General features: G+C 29.9%; 9 protein-coding genes across 9 annotated transcripts; 3 read left to right on the forward strand and 6 right to left on the reverse strand. All coding sequences in view use genetic code 12, as the record gives it.

Moving 5' to 3' along the window:
- Positions 1 to 254: 254 nt before the first annotated feature.
- Positions 255 to 3,473, forward strand: DFJ63DRAFT_311028 (Zn(II)2Cys6 transcription factor domain-containing protein; the record flags this gene model as incomplete). The annotated part of the gene is made up of 1 exon (XM_064905687.1): positions 255 to 3,473. The coding sequence occupies one exon, from the start codon at positions 255 to 257 to the stop codon at positions 3,471 to 3,473; it is 3,219 nt and encodes a 1,072-aa protein (XP_064765224.1).
- A 450-nt stretch (positions 3,474 to 3,923) lies between these two features.
- On the forward strand, positions 3,924 to 5,395 carry DPP3 (bifunctional diacylglycerol diphosphate phosphatase/phosphatidate phosphatase). Its single transcript, XM_064908792.1, has one exon. The coding sequence runs from the start codon at positions 4,374 to 4,376 to the stop codon at positions 5,358 to 5,360; it is 987 nt and encodes a 328-aa protein (XP_064765225.1). The 5' UTR covers positions 3,924 to 4,373; the 3' UTR covers positions 5,361 to 5,395.
- On the reverse strand, positions 5,388 to 6,750 carry RFC2 (replication factor C subunit 2). Its single transcript, XM_064905460.1, has one exon. The coding sequence runs from the start codon at positions 6,544 to 6,546 to the stop codon at positions 5,431 to 5,433; it is 1,116 nt and encodes a 371-aa protein (XP_064765226.1). The 5' UTR covers positions 6,547 to 6,750; the 3' UTR covers positions 5,388 to 5,430.
- A 95-nt stretch (positions 6,751 to 6,845) lies between these two features.
- DFJ63DRAFT_333347 (uncharacterized protein) lies at positions 6,846 to 7,883 on the reverse strand (the record flags this gene model as incomplete). The annotated part of the gene is made up of 1 exon (XM_064907841.1): positions 6,846 to 7,883. One exon carries the CDS (start codon positions 7,881 to 7,883, stop codon positions 6,846 to 6,848), a length of 1,038 nt encoding a protein of 345 aa, XP_064765227.1.
- A 294-nt stretch (positions 7,884 to 8,177) lies between these two features.
- Positions 8,178 to 9,004, forward strand: YAE1 (Yae1p). Its single transcript, XM_064908791.1, has one exon. It carries the CDS (start codon positions 8,473 to 8,475, stop codon positions 8,929 to 8,931), a length of 459 nt encoding a protein of 152 aa, XP_064765228.1. The 5' UTR covers positions 8,178 to 8,472; the 3' UTR covers positions 8,932 to 9,004.
- On the reverse strand, positions 8,995 to 11,385 carry DFJ63DRAFT_317110 (uncharacterized protein). The gene is made up of 3 exons (XM_064906776.1): positions 10,255 to 11,385; positions 10,119 to 10,189; positions 8,995 to 10,054 (listed from the first exon to the last, which is right to left on the reverse strand). The coding sequence occupies exons 1-3, from the start codon at positions 11,172 to 11,174 to the stop codon at positions 9,078 to 9,080; spliced, it is 1,968 nt and encodes a 655-aa protein (XP_064765229.1). The 5' UTR covers positions 11,175 to 11,385; the 3' UTR covers positions 8,995 to 9,077.
- A 73-nt stretch (positions 11,386 to 11,458) lies between these two features.
- DFJ63DRAFT_311034 (inositol monophosphatase family protein) lies at positions 11,459 to 12,454 on the reverse strand (the record flags this gene model as incomplete). Its single annotated transcript, XM_064905688.1, has 1 exon — positions 11,459 to 12,454. The coding sequence occupies one exon, from the start codon at positions 12,452 to 12,454 to the stop codon at positions 11,459 to 11,461; it is 996 nt and encodes a 331-aa protein (XP_064765230.1).
- Positions 12,455 to 12,953: 499 nt separating this feature from the next.
- DFJ63DRAFT_35694 (sugar phosphate isomerase/epimerase family protein) lies at positions 12,954 to 15,333 on the reverse strand. The gene has a single exon (XM_064908799.1). The coding sequence runs from the start codon at positions 15,157 to 15,159 to the stop codon at positions 13,453 to 13,455; it is 1,707 nt and encodes a 568-aa protein (XP_064765231.1). The 5' UTR covers positions 15,160 to 15,333; the 3' UTR covers positions 12,954 to 13,452.
- A 399-nt stretch (positions 15,334 to 15,732) lies between these two features.
- Positions 15,733 to 18,099, reverse strand: DFJ63DRAFT_333350 (RNA-processing protein; the record flags this gene model as incomplete). The annotated part of the gene is made up of 1 exon (XM_064907842.1): positions 15,733 to 18,099. The coding sequence occupies one exon, from the start codon at positions 18,097 to 18,099 to the stop codon at positions 15,733 to 15,735; it is 2,367 nt and encodes a 788-aa protein (XP_064765232.1).
- Positions 18,100 to 18,940: the final 841 nt, after the last annotated feature.

Genomic DNA, 18,940 nt, shown 5'->3' on the forward strand with positions numbered 1-18,940 from the left:
TACGTACATTGGAAACTGGTAGCATTTTTCTGATCTTTTTTTTTAAATGATTCTAAATTTGGAAATCCCTAGTATTTCCATATAAATATCAAAATAATAATTAATCATCACATTTTGCTACAAATGTGTTAAAATAATTAGAATTCCCTCAAATCATAACTTCAAGGAAGATTGATTGTCTTGTCTAATTTGGTTTAATTATTTACTTTACTAACTTGTTAATTTGATAAGCTAAAGCATTTGGCAGGGCTATAATGGAATCTGATTCATCATCACATCCTTTGGAAGCAAGCAAGGATCTAAGGAAACATACTCCTCCTGATGCAGAAGATACTCTTTCGAATAAACGAGTAAAATTTCATACTGCCTGTGATTCTTGTTATGTGAAAAAGATAAAATGTTCTAAAGATCAACCCTGTAACAATTGTTTGGATCTGAACATTGAATGTCAGTACTATAATAGGAAACCAAAATCGAGGTCAAATGCAACATCTGAGCAACTTGGAAGGAGTATTGATATAACTTATGCAACTACTGCGGCAATTTTAAGACGACACTTATCCTTGATTAAACAACCAATTATTAGGGAGTTAGTCCAACCACTAATCATTGAATCTATATGTAAACAAGTTGATCAAGAAGAGAAATCATGTTTAGACTTATTAAGTGATATGTTATTAGATGAATCCAATTTTTCGTCTGAATTGACAATGGATCTACAATCAGTACTTACTCAACATAATAAAGACCCATTATACCTATCTCAAATGCTTATCATTCTTACCCTTAATTTACTTGTTACATCCAATCTCATGAAATTAAAGGCACTTGATTTTGATCCAAATGAAGCTAATGTTGAAATAGGGTACACTAAAGATGATTTAAGCAAACAAAATTTTACAGATTTCAATGAATTATGTCTCGAAGGATGCCGTAATATATTTCAATACATTGGGTTATTCGGAAGTGATCAAATTGAATCTCATGACGACTATCGTGAAAAGTTTTCCAATACGATTTATAATTTATCATTAGCTTGTTTTCATCTTTGTAATTATTATCATAGTTTGAATTTAACAAATAGTATAGAAGTGCCAACTACATATTCAGATGACAGGTTAACAGGAACGTATTTTGGCAATGAAACCCAAAGAAGTGAGACAGTACTGAAACTAAATCGAAGTATCGACTATTTTCAAATTTTAGATTTTGACAGAACAAATCATTATTATACAGAATTATTGGAAAGGATATTTACAATGGAAAGATATTTGCTAGTATTTTCTTCATTCAACTATGATTTGAATAGATTCAACGATAATTGTATTACCCGAAAATTAGAATACAGAGGAGTTCCTTTTATTCATGAATACATTGAATGCGATGAAAGAAATTCTAAGGTATTATTCCATTTATTTTGTACATTGGATGAATTTGGAAAAATTGAAATAGATAGCCACAAACCATATGACAAATTATTCATTAACATTTGCAATGAAACTAGTTTTGTTAAAAGTATACAATATGCGGAAGAAGATTATATATCATATGATAGCGTTATTCTTAAATTAGAAGATTGCGAGGTAGTTTACAAAGAACCTGAACCTGAACTATTTGAAATCATTCGAAGCATTTTATATGTCAAGTTGCTCTTGTTATTTCCAATGACTCTTGTAACCGTGAGACGAGAGTTAACATATCAATTAAACCTCTTGAATGGTAATTTGAAGCGATTTGAAACGTATACTTCGAAGGTGATGCTCTCAAACTTTCAGGTATTGCCAAATTTAGTACATATATTAAAGATGGCGTTACAAGTTAACAGATTGGATAAAAGCAATGACCTAGGAAAAGAGATTGAAAGTTTTAATATAGCTCTCAAGGGACATTTTGCATTATGTACTAATATCAATGAATTATACTACACTGATGACTTACTCAAAGCTAGGTATGAACAGATCATCAACTGTGAAACAGTCATTAATAATACTGATAATGACCCTTTGTTAAAGGTAGTTCCACTAACAAACACTGATGAGATTTTTGCAGCTGATCAAGAGTATTACAGTGACCGATTAGCTTCACGTTCATCTAGAATTTCGAGATCTATCTTTGCTCGCTTACAACTAGTAAAATTAAGACCTACTCCTGCTACTTTGAGAGAGAATCTTGAAAAGCTTTTGAAACTGGAGAGCTTAATGGAATTAGTTCAACCTTTCACAACCACGTCACTTATTTCTGAATTGCAATCATTAATGTATAAACTAGAGGTAGGACCCGACAACCAACCTATAGATTCTGAAGAAGACATTGAACAAATTATCCGGAAGTACGCTCTTAATACTGGTTATATGTACGAATTATTAATTGTTATAAGTCTTAGTTTGATAATTTCGCAAAACTTAATGAAATTAGATCGTCTCAATAATCATAAAAGTCTTGCAGGCGATCCAGAAGTGAAGTACGACAAATACAATGACTTCAACCATATATGTATTTATGCTGTTTTTGAGATTTTGTCGAATGCTTCCAGTAAGTTACATTATTTAATGTACAATAAATTTCATAATGAACATGAGGATGAAGAAGAAGAAGAAGAAGAGAATGACGATTATAATTATTACAATTTAGCAATGAGTTATTTACATTTATGCAGCTATTACTATATAAGGAACTCAGCTACTGCAAATGAATATGGAACTACTTATATTAATATACAAAAGTCCAAATTACATTTGCGTGACAGTTTATCAAACCTTAGGGAAATCAGTGGTGCTTATGCTGCCTCAAACTCGAAGGTATCGGAATTGTTTGATAAGTTGTTTATGTTGGAAAGATTCTTCCTATTGTTCCCCTCAGACAAACTTAATTTTTGTGACTACCGAGAGGGCAATGTTCCAATTATTAACAAGGCATCTGATATGGTGCCAAGTATAGATTATAGGAATACCGTGATTGATGTTAACTCAAAGAAAATATTTGAATTGTTCGTTAGAGTCGAGAAGGTTGGTAAAAGCATCGGGGATGGAGTTTGGAAAAATAAGGGTAGCTTAATGAGACTTACTGAATTCATTAACTTTGACACAGACTTCGATTATGATGACGAAGTTATTCATTATTATAAGTTCTATACTGAAATAAGCAAGATTCCGCAAGATGACGACCATTCGAAATTTCAATTATTTGAGATTATAAGACATTTGTTGCTATTTAGGATATTATTAGCTTTTCCTAGAAATCCCAAATATTTCATCACAGAGTTGATCAAATTAATCATCAAATTGAATTATTATTTAACCAATTCTTCTATAGACTATGCAGAGGTATCAATATCAAATTTTCTGTTATATTCACATTTAAGGAATTTATTGAACGTTGCATCACAGTTTGAAAACGATATTTCACTTCCTGAATTTCAAGATGATTTTATAGCTTTTAAGGGTAACGTGGACGCCCTTTTAAGTAATTACTAAGGAACACTTGAACTTATGCTTTATGAGTATCATTATGGAAAACGTATTTAATATTTTGTTTTTTGTGCAAACTGAAGTACTGAATCAAAGTCTTAGGAAGAAGTAAATGTTCAACAACCAACTGCATCACCGAAGCAGCAGGACATTTTGTTGAGATCATTATTCTTCTTTCCAAATTTGTGATTAACGAAGTTAGACTGAAGTTTAGTTTTAGAAGCAATAATGCAGATTTGTGCAAAAAATTTGGCTTTGAGAAGAATGATTCAAAGGCTTTCAAAATCTAAAAGAAAAATAACAAAATGGTATAGAGTGAGGAAAGTGTGTCATAACTTTTATTTCTATGTATAGCTATTTTTGAATTAGGTAATTAATAATTAAGCTGGTTCCTGGATCATTTAACTCACGTTGTAGATATTATCATTTATACAAACTATCCATTCATGCGAATCAAGACCAAATGGACCAAATTTTTGGTCTTGATATCATTAACTTCCAAAACGCTATACGGCCATATTTTTTATTGGCTAATAGTGTGGAGGTTAATATACGCAGAGATCCTTTACTGGCGCAATTATTTCAATGAAATTTTCTTTTTACTTTTATATATAATTTTTTATTAATTATAGTTTTCTATTTAAATATATTTTATCTTCTGGTAGCGTATAAAATGGAAACTTTTGTCGAAAAATTGATAATGTCAAAAAAAGTGAAAGTGACATAAAAAAAGGTTTGCGACACAAATCTCCTCACAGTTCTCCTTTACAACAAAAATTTCAGAGCCATAGAGGACTGGGCTTTACCATACCAATAGTTGTGGTTATATAACTGAGTAATTCCTCTGATAACAATAAGGATTATTAGTAGAGGAAAAACTATCATTACTTTACACTACAGTTCGAAATGTCAGTGAAAGAATTTTTATTCAATATCATCAATTATTTCCATAAGGATAATCGATTCAATAGAATCACCTTTGGTTTAACATCTTCATCATATTCATCCTCTTCATCATATACCAACTTACCATTCTTAATAAAATGGAGATTAACTGATGTGATATTAGTAGCTGTCTTAGTTGGTTCTTACCTTGCTATGTATAATGTTCAACCTTTCCAACGTCAATTTTATGTAGGTGATTTATCCATTAGTCACCCTTTTGCTGAACGTGAAAGAGTTAATGGTGCTGAATTATTCCTTTATGCTATTTGGACTCCATTTACCGTTATTCTAGCATCAAGTTTAATCTTCACCAAACCAAAATATAAAATTTATAATACTTATATTGCTTTATTAGGTTTATTTTTATCATGTTTCACTACATCAGTTTTAACTGATATTTTAAAGAACTTTATTGGAAGACATCGTCCTGATTTCTTAGCAAGATGTATTCCTAAGGAAGGTACTCCATTAGATGTATTGGTATATGCCAAGGATGTATGTACTACCACCAATGTTTCAAGATTAATGGATGGATTCAGAACCACTCCTTCAGGTCATTCTTCCCTTAGTTTTGCTGGATTATTTTATACAACCCTTTATTTATTAGGTCAATTAGTTGCTACTAATGAATTAGTCGGTAATTGGAGAACTATTTTAAGTTTCATTCCAACTTTAGGAGCTTCTTTGATTGCATTAAGTAGAACGGAAGATTATAGACATCATTTCGTTGATGTTTGTATTGGAAGTCTAATTGGGTTAGTGATTGCTTCATGGTCATACTTTAGATTATTTCCAAGTTTATATAGTTCCAGAAGTTATTATCCAAAGATCATCATCAAACAAGATCAATCCATTAATGATGAAGACGAAGATGAAGATCTTGATGGACTTCATGATGATACTACATCTACTGAATTAGCTTATTCAAGAGTTCAACAATCAGTATAGAGTTGAGTTTGTAATTCTAATTTATGTCATTCATTTAGTATTATATATAATATACGTGTTTTATACAGTGTTAAACTACTTTTGATATTTGGAGACAAACATTTAATAATTGAATATGTTCATCAGTACCATTATTTAAACGTTTATCAATTTCGAAAAGAATCTTTGAAATTTGATTCTTTTCATGAGCATTAAGCGTATCATCCAATATGAATTGATCATGTAATTGATCAATCACTTGTTGACCACTTCTACCATTCAATATTAATTCATTGATTTGAGAAATTATTAATTTTGTATTTTTAGATTTAATGATTTCACTTAATTTTGAAATTATTTCTTCTGGTATAACCCCAGCGATTTCTTGAATTGATCCAATGGTGATCTCTCCCCCTTTCACCGATTCACTTTCACCACTATCCATATCAACATCAACTATTTCCAATAATGAATTACTTAACTTGGTAGCTGATTGTAAGATTGTAATAGCTTTTCTTAAATCCCCATTGGAAATCTTTAATACTTCCTGTAAGACATCTTCATCTTTATTTAATTGAATGTGTTCTTGATCAGCAACATATTTCAAACGATTCAAAGCATTATCATTATTAAGTGACTTGAATCTAAACTTTGAACATCTCGATGCTAAAGGATCAATAATCCTCGTGATATAATTACAAATCAAACAAAATCGAGTAACTCCAGAATAAGTCTCCATCGTTCTTCTTAATGCAGATTGAGCATCATTAGTCATCGAATCAGCTTCATCAAGGATAATGATCTTATAAGGAGGACAAGGATACTTTTCCAAATCATCAGCAGTAGGATTAGATACCGTTAATCGAGCAAAATTCTTAATCTTCTCTCTAACAATCGAAATCCCTCTTTCATCAGATGCATTCAATTCCAACACACGAGTCTTATATAAATTAGGACCGTATAATTGCTTACTTAAGGCCAATATAGTACTGGTCTTACCGGTCCCAGGAGGTCCATAGAATAACATATGAGGTAAATTGGCTGATTCTATCGTCTTTTGTAAGACTTTAACAGCATGATCTTGAGACGCAACTTCATCTAATTTACGAGGTCTATATTTCTCAACCCAGGGGGTATGATCTAATCTTTCTTGTTCATATTGATCTAGATGTTTGCCACCTTTGTTACCAAGTAAGATTGAAGTCATGCTTGTTGTGGTATGATTATTGGAGTGTGATAGTATAATGATATCTATGATGATACCAAAATAAATTTCAAAAACTCTCTGAAAAATTAATACGCGTTTGTTTTCTGAGCATTGGAAATTACTACACAAATTCTTATTACCATAGATTCGTTCATTAACTATTGAGACGACCTTAACAAGGATGAGCTACATTACAAGTCTGTCATATTCAAATGATTAAGTTATGATATATATTATTACAAATTATTATATAGATGTTATACAGATTCAAATTTAGCATATTAATTACCTATTATACCTTATTGTACACCAATAACTGATAATTCTAAAGTCCAAACTCTTCTAATATGAACTTTAACTTTCATATCTTTTTCTTTTAATTTAAAACTTGAATCAATTGGAATTTCTAAAGTTTGATTTGACCACCAACATTTTCTTGCTGGTTTTCTCCAAAATAATAATAATTTAGTTTGATTAGCATCAACTGGTTTTTTTCGAGTCATTGATCTTGATGCTGCTCTTGATGCACTATTGGCTAATGATGCTATACGAGATCTTGATCTACCTGAAGCATTTGAAAGTACTGGAGCTAAATTTGGTGATTCAGGAGGAGTTGGACTAGTTGATTTTAATCTAACCAACAGTAATGACAGTATAACACATTTTGATGGTTCAATTGATCTACTTCCCCATAAACCTTTAGCACTAAAACCAGATGAACATAACATATCAAATAAATGTTGTTCAGCAGGACCTAATTTTTGATGTTCAGTTGAAGTTGTTTCAACATCATAACCTAAACCACTAAAAATGGATTTATTTTCAATCAATTGTTTAGATACCCCTAATTTAAGACGCCTTATATGATCAGCATTTAATCCCGCAATAGGAGGTATAACATAATAATCCAAATCTTCTCTTAAAACTATTATAGCCGGTTTATGTTGTAAAACATTATCTTGACTATGACGACTTGGTATACTAACGGTTGGAGAAAGAGTTGCCATTTCTGGAATTTGTCTTTGAGCTTCAGTAAATGAATCAATAATATATCGGAAACATGATGGATCGAAATTAACATATACAATATCATCTTCAGTTAAATTAGTTATGATTTGACTATTAACATCTAAAAATACACCATTTGGAAATAAACATAATAATATACTTTCAGGTAAACTCATCAATTCATCTCTTGTAATAGTGAATTCACTACCTCTTATATTTAAATGGATCTTAGAATTATAATCAACATCATTATTGTTATCTTCATAATGAGCTGGTGTGGTTGGAGCATAAGCTTCCGGTTGGACCTGAGTAATGATATTATCTGTCATGATGTGTTGGTTGTATTTTTCTATTATCTATGGATAGTATGTTTCTTCTGTATGGTGTATACACGTCTTCTTATCTATCTCTGATGGATGACAACTAGACTTGACGTAAATTTGTGTATCAAAATTGAATTATAAAACTATTGGTTACCAGCACCGTGAATAATTTCTATCAATGAATGAACAAAAGAAATAAAAGATAGGATGATGAACGAATGAGGTGCCTCTAAGTAGTCAGTCAGTCAGTCAGTCAGTCAATGGTATATGAGTTTTCTCCTTGTTGATACTAGATGAATAAAGGAAGAACTTGATGGAAAGGAATAGATAAAATTAATTAACCGCTGCTTTATAATTCAGATTTTGAAGACGAGATAAACTGTCTCCCTTTTTCTCAAATGGCTTTTCCCTCAAAACTTTTTTCGGAATTTTTTTTTTGCTATTTTGAGTCATCGTACACGACCCATTTTTTAGGGCGACATTATACTACGACATAATGTCTCCCTTGTTAATTTTAATTTTAATTATATGGTAAAAATTGCTGCTAAACTATGATTAATGATTAGATCATCTTTCTTACGAGTGATATAATAAGATGAGTTGTAATGGTTCATGCTCACATGATGAGCATACCCATTCATTAACAGTACGACAACATGAACAGGAATCAAATAGCAATGACATGGATGATATCTGGGGTGATGAAGATGATGAGAATTATGGTGATGGCTTACTAAGAGTGAATGCCAATGCTGATATACAACGAAATCATCAAAAACAAGGATATTTAGATGGATTATCGAGTGCCAAAGAAGAAAGTCTACAACAAGGTTTCGATGAAGGGTTCCCTAATGGTGCATTGTTGGGATTAACTGTAGGTAAATTACTTGCTGAATTGAAAATTTTTAAAGATGAAGATTTATTCAATCAAGCTAAAAAGGAACTTAATATTGTCAAAGTATTAGATAAGAAATACTTTAGCGAGGATTTGAATGTTACTTCCAATCATGAAGTGATTCAAAAATGGCAGAATTTAACTCAAGCTCTACAATAAAAGACGCACACACTAATAATTTAACGAATGATTAATTAACTTATGATTAAGGAAAAGGACGTTTGGAATGTATATAATCTATATAATTTGTTATGTTTTTATGGATCGGTTAATAGGCAAACAAAAATGAGAGATATTATCTTATCTTATCTTGATAATGGCATGTCATTGCTTATTTCATTATTTAAATTCTCTTGTAATCCCATAAACTTTTCCAGGAATTTAAATCTACCTTTAGACCAATCAACCCAAACTTCACTTATTAAGTATTGAGTCTCTTGAAACATTAAAAATTCTTCAAAACAACAATTCTTAATTAACCAATCTCGATTTAATTGTTGAAATATCTCTTGCTTATCATTTATAATAATTTGACGTAATTTAGCTAAATCAGTCCCTTTAACTTCAGCATCTTCTGTACTTAATTTATTATATCTTAATTCATTTTCTTTAATTCTCTTTTCTAATAAATCAATATTATTTATCGATAATTTCTTAGTTCTTTCAAATAATTCTTGTAAAGAATATAAATAATCAAGATAATTTTTAAATTTCTCAAGTATAATAGTATTAATCGAATAACTTTCATCAATTAATGATTGACATGATTTATTAAAAAATTCTCCAATAAATCCTAATGAATCATTAATAAGATTAATATCATCTTTATTAGCATTTTCACCTAATAAAACTTCATTTTCATTAGGATATATCCTGGTATTAAGAGTCTTGAATTGATTCAACATTTCCACAAATTTCCCATTATCATAACTTATTTGTTGTTGTCTCTTTTCATATCTTTCTACTAATAAGACAATCTTAGTCCAAACTTCAATTAATTTGGTAATGGAATGTTCTGCCGAGGACCAATTCTTTAAGAATTCAACTCCAATCTTTGGCCAAATCACATTTATAAAATTAGTCAGAATCTTTTCTCCTTTAAATTCAATAGATGAATCAATCTTGGCTTGTTTTCTCCATGTTGATATATCGGTTGGTACCGTTAAAAAGGTCACTACAACGGGTTCTTCTCTCAAAATAGGATGTTTCACTAATTGATTAAGAAACCGATGTAATCCCCTGCGTCTTCTTTGAAGAAATTGAGAATCGGGTGATGAACCTACTGAAATTATATTAGTATTAATTCAAAAAGATGAATATTAAAAAAAAGTTAAAATTAAACATACCAGTGAATTTTTTGGGTGGTAATCCCGGGATTACTCTGAATGGATATTTTTCAAGTAAAAACTCTAATAACCTATAATAATAGTTAGTAATTAAGTCCCAGTTAATATAATAAATTGTTATCATAAAAATACATACCATACAAAATCGGAATATCTTCTTATTACTTTCTTCGTTCCAGCTGGAGTGGTTGTATTAAGTTTTAAATCATGAGTTATGATATAATTGATATGCTTGAATAATAATCCCTCTTTCTCTGGAACTTCTTTAATCTTAACAAGATCAAAAGCAGTGATTAATGGTTTGAATTTATCTCTAATCTCAGTTACGTATTTATTCATATATGAATTATCGACATAATTATCTGATGATGATGGATCTCCATTAGGATTATTAGTTCCACCTAATAAACCTCCTGCTGTTGATGAATGAACTTTTAAAATTGGATCTAATCCCTTTTCACTAGGACTATTGACATTTAATGGATCAATGAAATCATTATTATTGGATGAATCATTGAATTCAATCAAAAGATCAACCATGGCAGATGAAAATTCAGGTAATTTATTCAATTTAAATCTCAAAGTTACGAAATCACCTGTACCAGGAGAATCAATTTCCAAACCTATTAAACCTAAAATTTGATAAAAGTTATTAGCAATGGATAAAGGTAATAAATTATTATCATAGATTATATCCAAGATTCGTAATTTTTGTAAATTATTGAAATATTCATGAGCAATAAGTTTATCAAATATCAATGTCTCTAAATCATTGACAGATAATATCCTTTCGGATAATGCTGAATGAACTTTCAAATATGATTCAGGGATATTGGTAATCTGTTGTGAATGTTCCAATTCGTCATCCAAGTCATCATTGGTGTTTAGTAATTGCGATGATGTGATATATGTACTTCCACTTCCATAAATTGGAATTGAAGGTGATGAACCTAAATTGTTGCTATTGGCACTGGTAGAATTATTATTGCCATTATCATTTGTGGCCCATCCATTCTCCCATGGATCATCAGATGATTGGAATATGCTATTACTCATGATGCTGACTTCTATATGTGTATGTGTATGTTTATGCGATTGATTGATTGGATTGGATTGTATAAGTTAAAGTTCCAATGATACTTCTGATTGGTTGTCAGGAGCAGTGGCTATAATTCTGATTTCAGATTTGAATCGTCTCTTTTTTTTTGTTGTTATTATTATCACCAAATTCTGTCACAGCTTTTTATTTTTGTGCGCTATCAATCTGATAAGAAATGAACTGTGTTATTGTATACTATATGGTTTATATAAAGAGTGCTATAAAAAGTATAACATATGGGTTACACGCCAGGTCGAGTATAATCTAAATGATCAACTCGTTTCCATACTTGCCTAATTACTCGTTCTTGACTTTGTTTACTGGTTTCTTTAGCATCAGTATTATCAGTACATCCTCTGATAGCAAGATATAATCTGGAACCCAATTGAGCCGGTGGAATACCTACATTTTCATAATCTGTTGGTGGGTTAGCGGTGGTGATAATACCTCCTGCTTCTTCTACAATGATAAATCCAGCACATACATCCCATTCCCAACATCCTGCTTCCCACCATATATCAAATGCTCCAGTAGCCACAAAACAAAGATCTAATGAAGCACTACCTAAACTTCGAACTCCATGAACCATTCCTCCTTTACCATCTCTACCTCCTATTTCAGCTGCCATATTAATGAATGAATTCACCTTTTTATATAAATTCAGATTTTCAGTATAACCTCGTTGTTTCCCCCATTCACACAGAAATATACATCCTTTGGGAGCATCAATTGATATTGGAGTTTGTTGTAAGGGTAATTTTGTAGTTTCATTTAACCATGCCCCTCCATTTTTATGAGCTGAATACATTTGATTTATAAAGGGAGCAAATATAGCTCCCGCTACTGCTTTACCATTGATAGTGAACCCAATTGATATACAAGTCATTGGAAATAAATGAACGAAATTAACCGTCCCATCTAAGGGATCAACAATCCAAGTTGGACTATTATCAACAAGATAAGTCTTTTCATTAGCATTTTTAGTACTATAAGATTCTTCACCAATGAATTTATGATCAGGATAAGATTTTTGAATATTTAATTTAATAAAATTTTCAATTTTTAAATCAGTTTCCGTAACTATATCCACTGCATTCTTTTTAAGTTGAATATTATGATTTCTAGTTAATGAATCATTAATTAATATTTGACCGGCTTGTCTTGCTAAATCAACGGCAAAATCATGAATCTGTTTAAGATCAAAATCATCTATATTAACTGTATCTGATTGTAACATATTAGTGTAATTAGAGTTAAACAAGGGTTACTCTAAGAAAAGAGAAGGTGAATATATGATTAATGAATAGTTTCTATTTTTGAGATGAACATGAAATCTGGAGTAAGTGTAAAAGATATAAGTGTAACTGTGTCAAATAATGATGACTCTTGAAAGGTTTAACCTAAATTTAGATAATCTACACGGTATACGTTACACAATCTTACACAATCCTACACCAACCATCAATTACGCTGAACCACCACTACACTACCCAGTAACCATTAATACCTCTACGCTAAAGCTATAAATGGTCAATGAAAAATGATTATCGGCGACATCCGCAAATTTGCGGAGAACCGCAAAGATTTATACCCATCCAAAGCTTAAATGATGACCCCAGCAATTCTATTGTCGGACTCTTTACTCATAATTCCTGGTAAGTCCACCTCAACTTTCCCTTCTTGCTTCACCTCACCCCTCACTTCATTTTCTTAATGTAGGGTCAATGTCTATGTGAAGTCGCCTTTGATTTCGACTATAAACTAAATAAGTACATACACGCTTATACTTTCATTTAGGATAAATGTTTTTGCCTTCTAGAATCTGTATGTGGGGAAAAGGCTGTTCAGAAAATAAAATAAACCAAAAAAAAAAATTAAAAAAAAATAAAACCGAAAAAGAAAAATCATCAAAATAAAAAAAAAAAAATCTTTTAAACTTTCCCTGTTGCATAGTGCATTAAATAATAAATTTATAATTGAAAAATAAAAGTTATAATTCAGGGATACGATAATGATCAGATATTGATAATAATTGCTACAAATTTATAAAAAATAAATATAAAAACTTCAACTTTAAACAATCTAATGCAAATTAACTACGTCAATATAAAATAATAATTAGAAGAAAAAAGAAAAGCAATAACTTTAATCAACGTAATTGAAAGGTAAGAGAAAAATAAAAATCCGTCAACCCCCCAACCCCTCCTCCAAAAAGAGAATCAATCATTCTGTACATCACGTAATTGAGATTGTTATGATTGTATAATTAATGTCGTCAAGATTGTTGATGGTGTCGTTGTTGCCAATCAATTCGTAATTACCGCCTTTATCGAATTTTGTGATAGACTTCAAACCATGTCTTTTATAACCAAAAGATGTATTTACTGGTAAATTAAAAGAATAATCTTGGCGGAATTCTTCATGTAATTTTTGTAATTTTAATCCAACAGAACAAAACAACATTAGCCTATTGTATTCTGTGCGATTTAAAACTTTTAAAACAATGGGCATTATCAGTTGATTTTTCGTAACTTGAAGTTCTGGTTCACCTTGTTCTTGTCTTATTTGGTGGTGGCTAAAAATTTCGTTTGCGCCGCCTGCATCATTTTTAATTATAATATTATTTGCAATTAAAAAATTATCATACTTCAAATATTTTAATCGTAAATTCAAATAATCTGCATCTTCTGCAATGATGGTTATATCTTTTAAACAATTCAATTGCAAACCAGAACATATACCTTCAGCTTCTTCTTCGTGATTAAAAATAGGACGCGTCAGTAATTTAGGTTTCCAACTTCTATTGTTCACCTCAATACCTTTAATCTTAAATGGTTTGTTTTGTAATAAATCTTCAATTTCTAACCATATTAAACTTCTAAAGCCATCGTCGGAAATATACTGTATATCTCCTTTGAATTGATGAAAGTCGTGATTGAAAACTTCTAAACTGATATATCCTGTATAATTTGAAGTTTGTAAATGACGATATTGTTCTAATAAATCAGTGAATCCGCCTTGACCCGGGAAATATCGAAACCTTCTAGCATACTCCACTAACTCATATCGATCTTTATCTGAAGTGGTGGGTAACTGAGATATATTACTTCCTCCATCACAAAATTGAACAATAAATATCTTATTGGTAAGATTATGTTGATTAATCTTTGATTGATACATATTGATATGAAATGAATCAATACAAATCCCAAAATTATCCTCATCAACTTTACATACTGTGTTAATCAATTCATCAAATGTCTTGATGTAAATCCCCCAACTTAAATTCTCAAAGGCTAATTTAATACCATACTTTTGGGCTAGTTTACTAGCTTGTTTCAATTGACGAATAATTAATGGGAAATCACCACTGGATTGAGTATCAACATTGGAACAAATCAATAAGACATTCGTATTTAAAATTTGCATAGTTTGAAAAACCTGTTCTAGTTCATGTAATTTTTGTTCGAAAATCACTTCATCATCCCATCCTTCAAGATTACGAATCGGTTGAAGCAATACGATTTTCAAATTTAATGAATCAGCATATTGTTTTAATTCATGAGGATCAATCTCATTCAAATCATTAAACATAAGTTCAACACCATCAAATCCACTGTTATGGATGGCTAATAATTTCTGTTTGATTGTCCCTGGTAAACAAATAGTTGCAATTGAAGTTCTATATCTAAATTTGAATTTACTTTGTTTAGTATTATCAATCTGGGGAATGACGGTATTGAAAAGGGGATGACCATACCCCAATTCCTCCCTAATGAACGCAAAACCCATCACCACAGCAATGATAAAGATTATCCCCAACCAAACATACATATTCAATGAAATCAACCATATTAAGCCATTATAAACGGTATCATATAAATTATTCACCATATTAACGTCGGACTCGATTGAAATATCCAAGTTAGAATCAATATGCATATTAATCTATAAGAAAAAAATGACCTCAACTTATTAATGAAATGCAATCAATATGAAAAATCGTATACAAATCGAACCAAGCAAAACCGTTTTGAAACCAAAATGGGTCGATTAAAGAAACGACAAAAATGAATTATGTGTCGTTTGAAACGATATAAATAGTTTAAACCTGAATCATTTGTTAAACCAGAACTTACCGATTTCAAATCAATGATTGATAGAATTTATCCATAATATTTAAGTAGGAGGGGATATAATGGAATATAATCTGATTTTTGCTTAAAATTTCCTAAATGATTTACAAAGTTCCAAATAGTAAATTGGGATAGGGTCTGATCATAACCGGGAATGTGGTGCGGCATGGATGTAGTTCGGATAAATTATTTTGCAATCACTTGTAAGTTCGAGGGGAGAGAAAAATTTATGTGTTTAACTATATACTGTTACAATTTCGTTTATGATATTACATATTATTATTATTATTATTATATTATTACTATATTATTACAATTAATTACTAATAAATAATGAAATTAGAGATAAGATAACTATCTCACTAACTTCAAACTTTTTTTAATTATATTTATCCAATAATTTTTTAGCTTCTTCCTTTAAATCTTCTTGATCACTTTCACTTAACTCCTTTAAGATATTAAGACATGCTTGTTTGACGGGTGGTCTATACATAATTAAGAATTGTAAGGAAAGAAATCCAATCTTAATTCTAACGGGATCATAACATAAGGATTTTATCCCACCTACTAACTCTTCATTTAAATAAGGTAAATCACTTAATAAACGAATGAAAATCTTTCTATCACTTGGTTCTAAAAATGGAATCATAGCATCTAAAACTTTTCCAGCCCATTTATTATAAATTGGAGTTTTAATCGGTGGTAACAGTTTGACAGATTTACCTTGATTTAATTTAACCGCTTTTTTAATCTCAAGTTCTTCATTAAATACTTTTTCACTATACCATTCTTCACTTAACCATTTAATTATAATATCAATTCTACCATGAATATTTTCAAGGAAATATTCAAATATAGAATTTCTAATCATATCACTTAATTCTTGATTAATTTTATCATCAGGTGATATTTTATCTTCATCACTTGAACTTCCAGTTAAACTTCTCATCCCTCTTGTAGCTAATCTAGTTAATAAAATAATCCAACTATCCTTTTTCCATGATTTAATGGCAATCTTAGTTAATTCTTTATTAACTTTAACATTTTCATCATCATCAGGTTTAATTTTTAATTCTTCATCATCATCAACATCAACTTTATTAGCTAATGTTGGATTCTTCGCTAATCTAAAGAAATTCTGAATTATAATATTAATTTGATCTTTTTTATCTTGGAACGAAAGATCCTTTGGTGGTGGTAAAGTATATATGGTTTCAGGATCGTAAGTATCTTCTTCATCTTCTTCTTCACCTTCTTCGTCACCATATTCATCACCACCTTTACCAAACCCATTACCATTTCCATTTGTAGTATAATCATAACCACCAGGAGGTTCATATGGTTTAAGTTGTTGTTGATTCTGAGGAGGTGGTAATTGACCTTGATATTGTTGTGTTGGTTGATATCCATTATTATTATTATTATTATTAATATTATTATTCGGTATTGGAGGTCTGAATGTAGGAGTAGCAGATTGTGAATTAATATTTGTCCCCGCAGTATTCAAAGCATTAATATAACGATCAGAAATAATTTCCAAAGCTTTAGATAATTTACTTACTGATGATTTTTGTAAAGCATTCACCACCATATTATTTAAAATAAATTGAGGAACAGTTGAAATATTAAACGTATTCAAAGGATTATTAGTTTCATTTAAACTATATAAATTGGAATAATCCACCACTTTTAATCTTTTAGTTGGATTATAAAATCCTTCGAATTTTCTCTTTTTAAGATTGGGTTCTTCAATGGCAAATATATTCTTTTTTCTAATTTCATTACCTCTGTCTTGTAAAGTTTGAGCTTTTTTAGTTAATGAATTCTGATAATTATTAGGAATTAAATTATTTCTTAAACAATGATGAATAAAAATTCTAAATATTCTATCAACATATTTCTTGGATAATTTAAATTGTTCAAGAGATTGATAATTTGATTGATATTTTGAAATTGAATCATAATTTTCAATAATATTTAAAATTTTTGAACTATATTGAGGTTTTCTTCTCATTATAATTATAGAATGATTTAATATAGATGAAATTAATTGAGGTATTAAAATATCATAATTAAAAGTTTTTAAAATCATATCTAATAAAACTGTTGATTCATATTCCATATTATTATATTTTATTAATGAATGAGTTGGACTAACTGAATTTAATGAAAATGTAGTTGCTGGAGGAGGAGTTCCATTATTTGTATTTATTAAAGTTGATTTTGATTGATAATCAATAACAATAAAAATAAATTTAATTAATTCAATTTTTGTTATAATATTTCTTGATAAATCATGTTCTTGATTATCAGATGGATCTAAAGGGAAATTTGATTGAAATTTATTAACTAAAGAATTTTTTAATTCAGTTAATTTACTCCAAACTTGATTACAACCATCATTTTCTGCCACATAATTAAATACTAATTTAAATATAATACAAGATATATCAATAATTTGTAAAAATAACGGTAAATCTTTAATATTTGATAAAGTAAATAATGCATCTAATGAATCAATGGCTAAATCTACTTTATCAGAATGATTTAATATAGTATTATTTATAAATGAATCATAAATGAATTTAACACACCATAATTGAATTGAATTATTTGGATTATTAGTGAATAATAAAACTTGTCTAAAGATAGCAGGATAACTTTCTGGATTTGAAAATGCAACTTCACGAGCTTGATCTAAATGTTTTATTATATCTTCTGGTTTGATTTGAGCTGCACTTGACATATTGGTTATTAGATCAAATAGGTATAAGTGTTAACGATAAGATGCAAATTTAAAAGACGATTAAAAGTAATAAGAAAACGATTAAAAAATAAGAATAAGAAAACTACTAAGTCAAGTTAAGTCTGTAGGAGTAAATTGATAGTAAAATGATAAAAACGGGGAAGTAAATAACAAAAACTATGATTTGTAAAGGTATTGGGGATGTAGGATGATATGAAGGAATCGTAAGGAAAATGAGGATGTCTTAATGTAGTAATAGAGTTAGTTTGAAACGACGAACACACTTAAAACGTATATAAAAGACAATCGCTGATGGTTGGAAATTGATAATGGAACTATCGAATGAGGGAGGTAATGAATGATGATTAAGATGTATCTTTATTACTTGGTATAGTTTGTTGCTCTTTTCTAAATAGTGAATCTGACGATGGATGGATGTCAGACAGTTGATCACTACTGGTATAGATATAGATCACGAAGTAAAAGTAAAGAAGCAAATAGTAAAGAAAGTACAGCGAATCAATCAATCAATCAATCAATCAAAAGAATTAGAATAAAAGCAAAATTAAAGACCAATCTATCACGACAATAGATCAATCAGCGTTATTCAATATTGCTTGAAGCGTGAAATAGTAGAGATAGCGATTAACTGGTAAACGTTAAGGATAAACAAGTGGTTGACGAAGATAATTTTAAATTTTGACTGTCAGTTTTTTTTTTTCTTCTGCTGTTTTCGTTGGAAGGAAAGTGGTAAAATGAAGTCAGGTGATTAAAGTATCGTGACTGGTTACCCGGATTTCATGTTTTTTACATGTTTTAATAAGAACAGATTTTACAGTTT

This window comes from Scheffersomyces coipomensis (genome assembly GCF_036884675.1).
Source record: "Scheffersomyces coipomensis strain NRRL Y-17651 chromosome Unknown DFJ63scaffold_1, whole genome shotgun sequence".
Taxonomy (NCBI): domain Eukaryota; kingdom Fungi; phylum Ascomycota; class Pichiomycetes; order Serinales; family Debaryomycetaceae; genus Scheffersomyces; species Scheffersomyces coipomensis.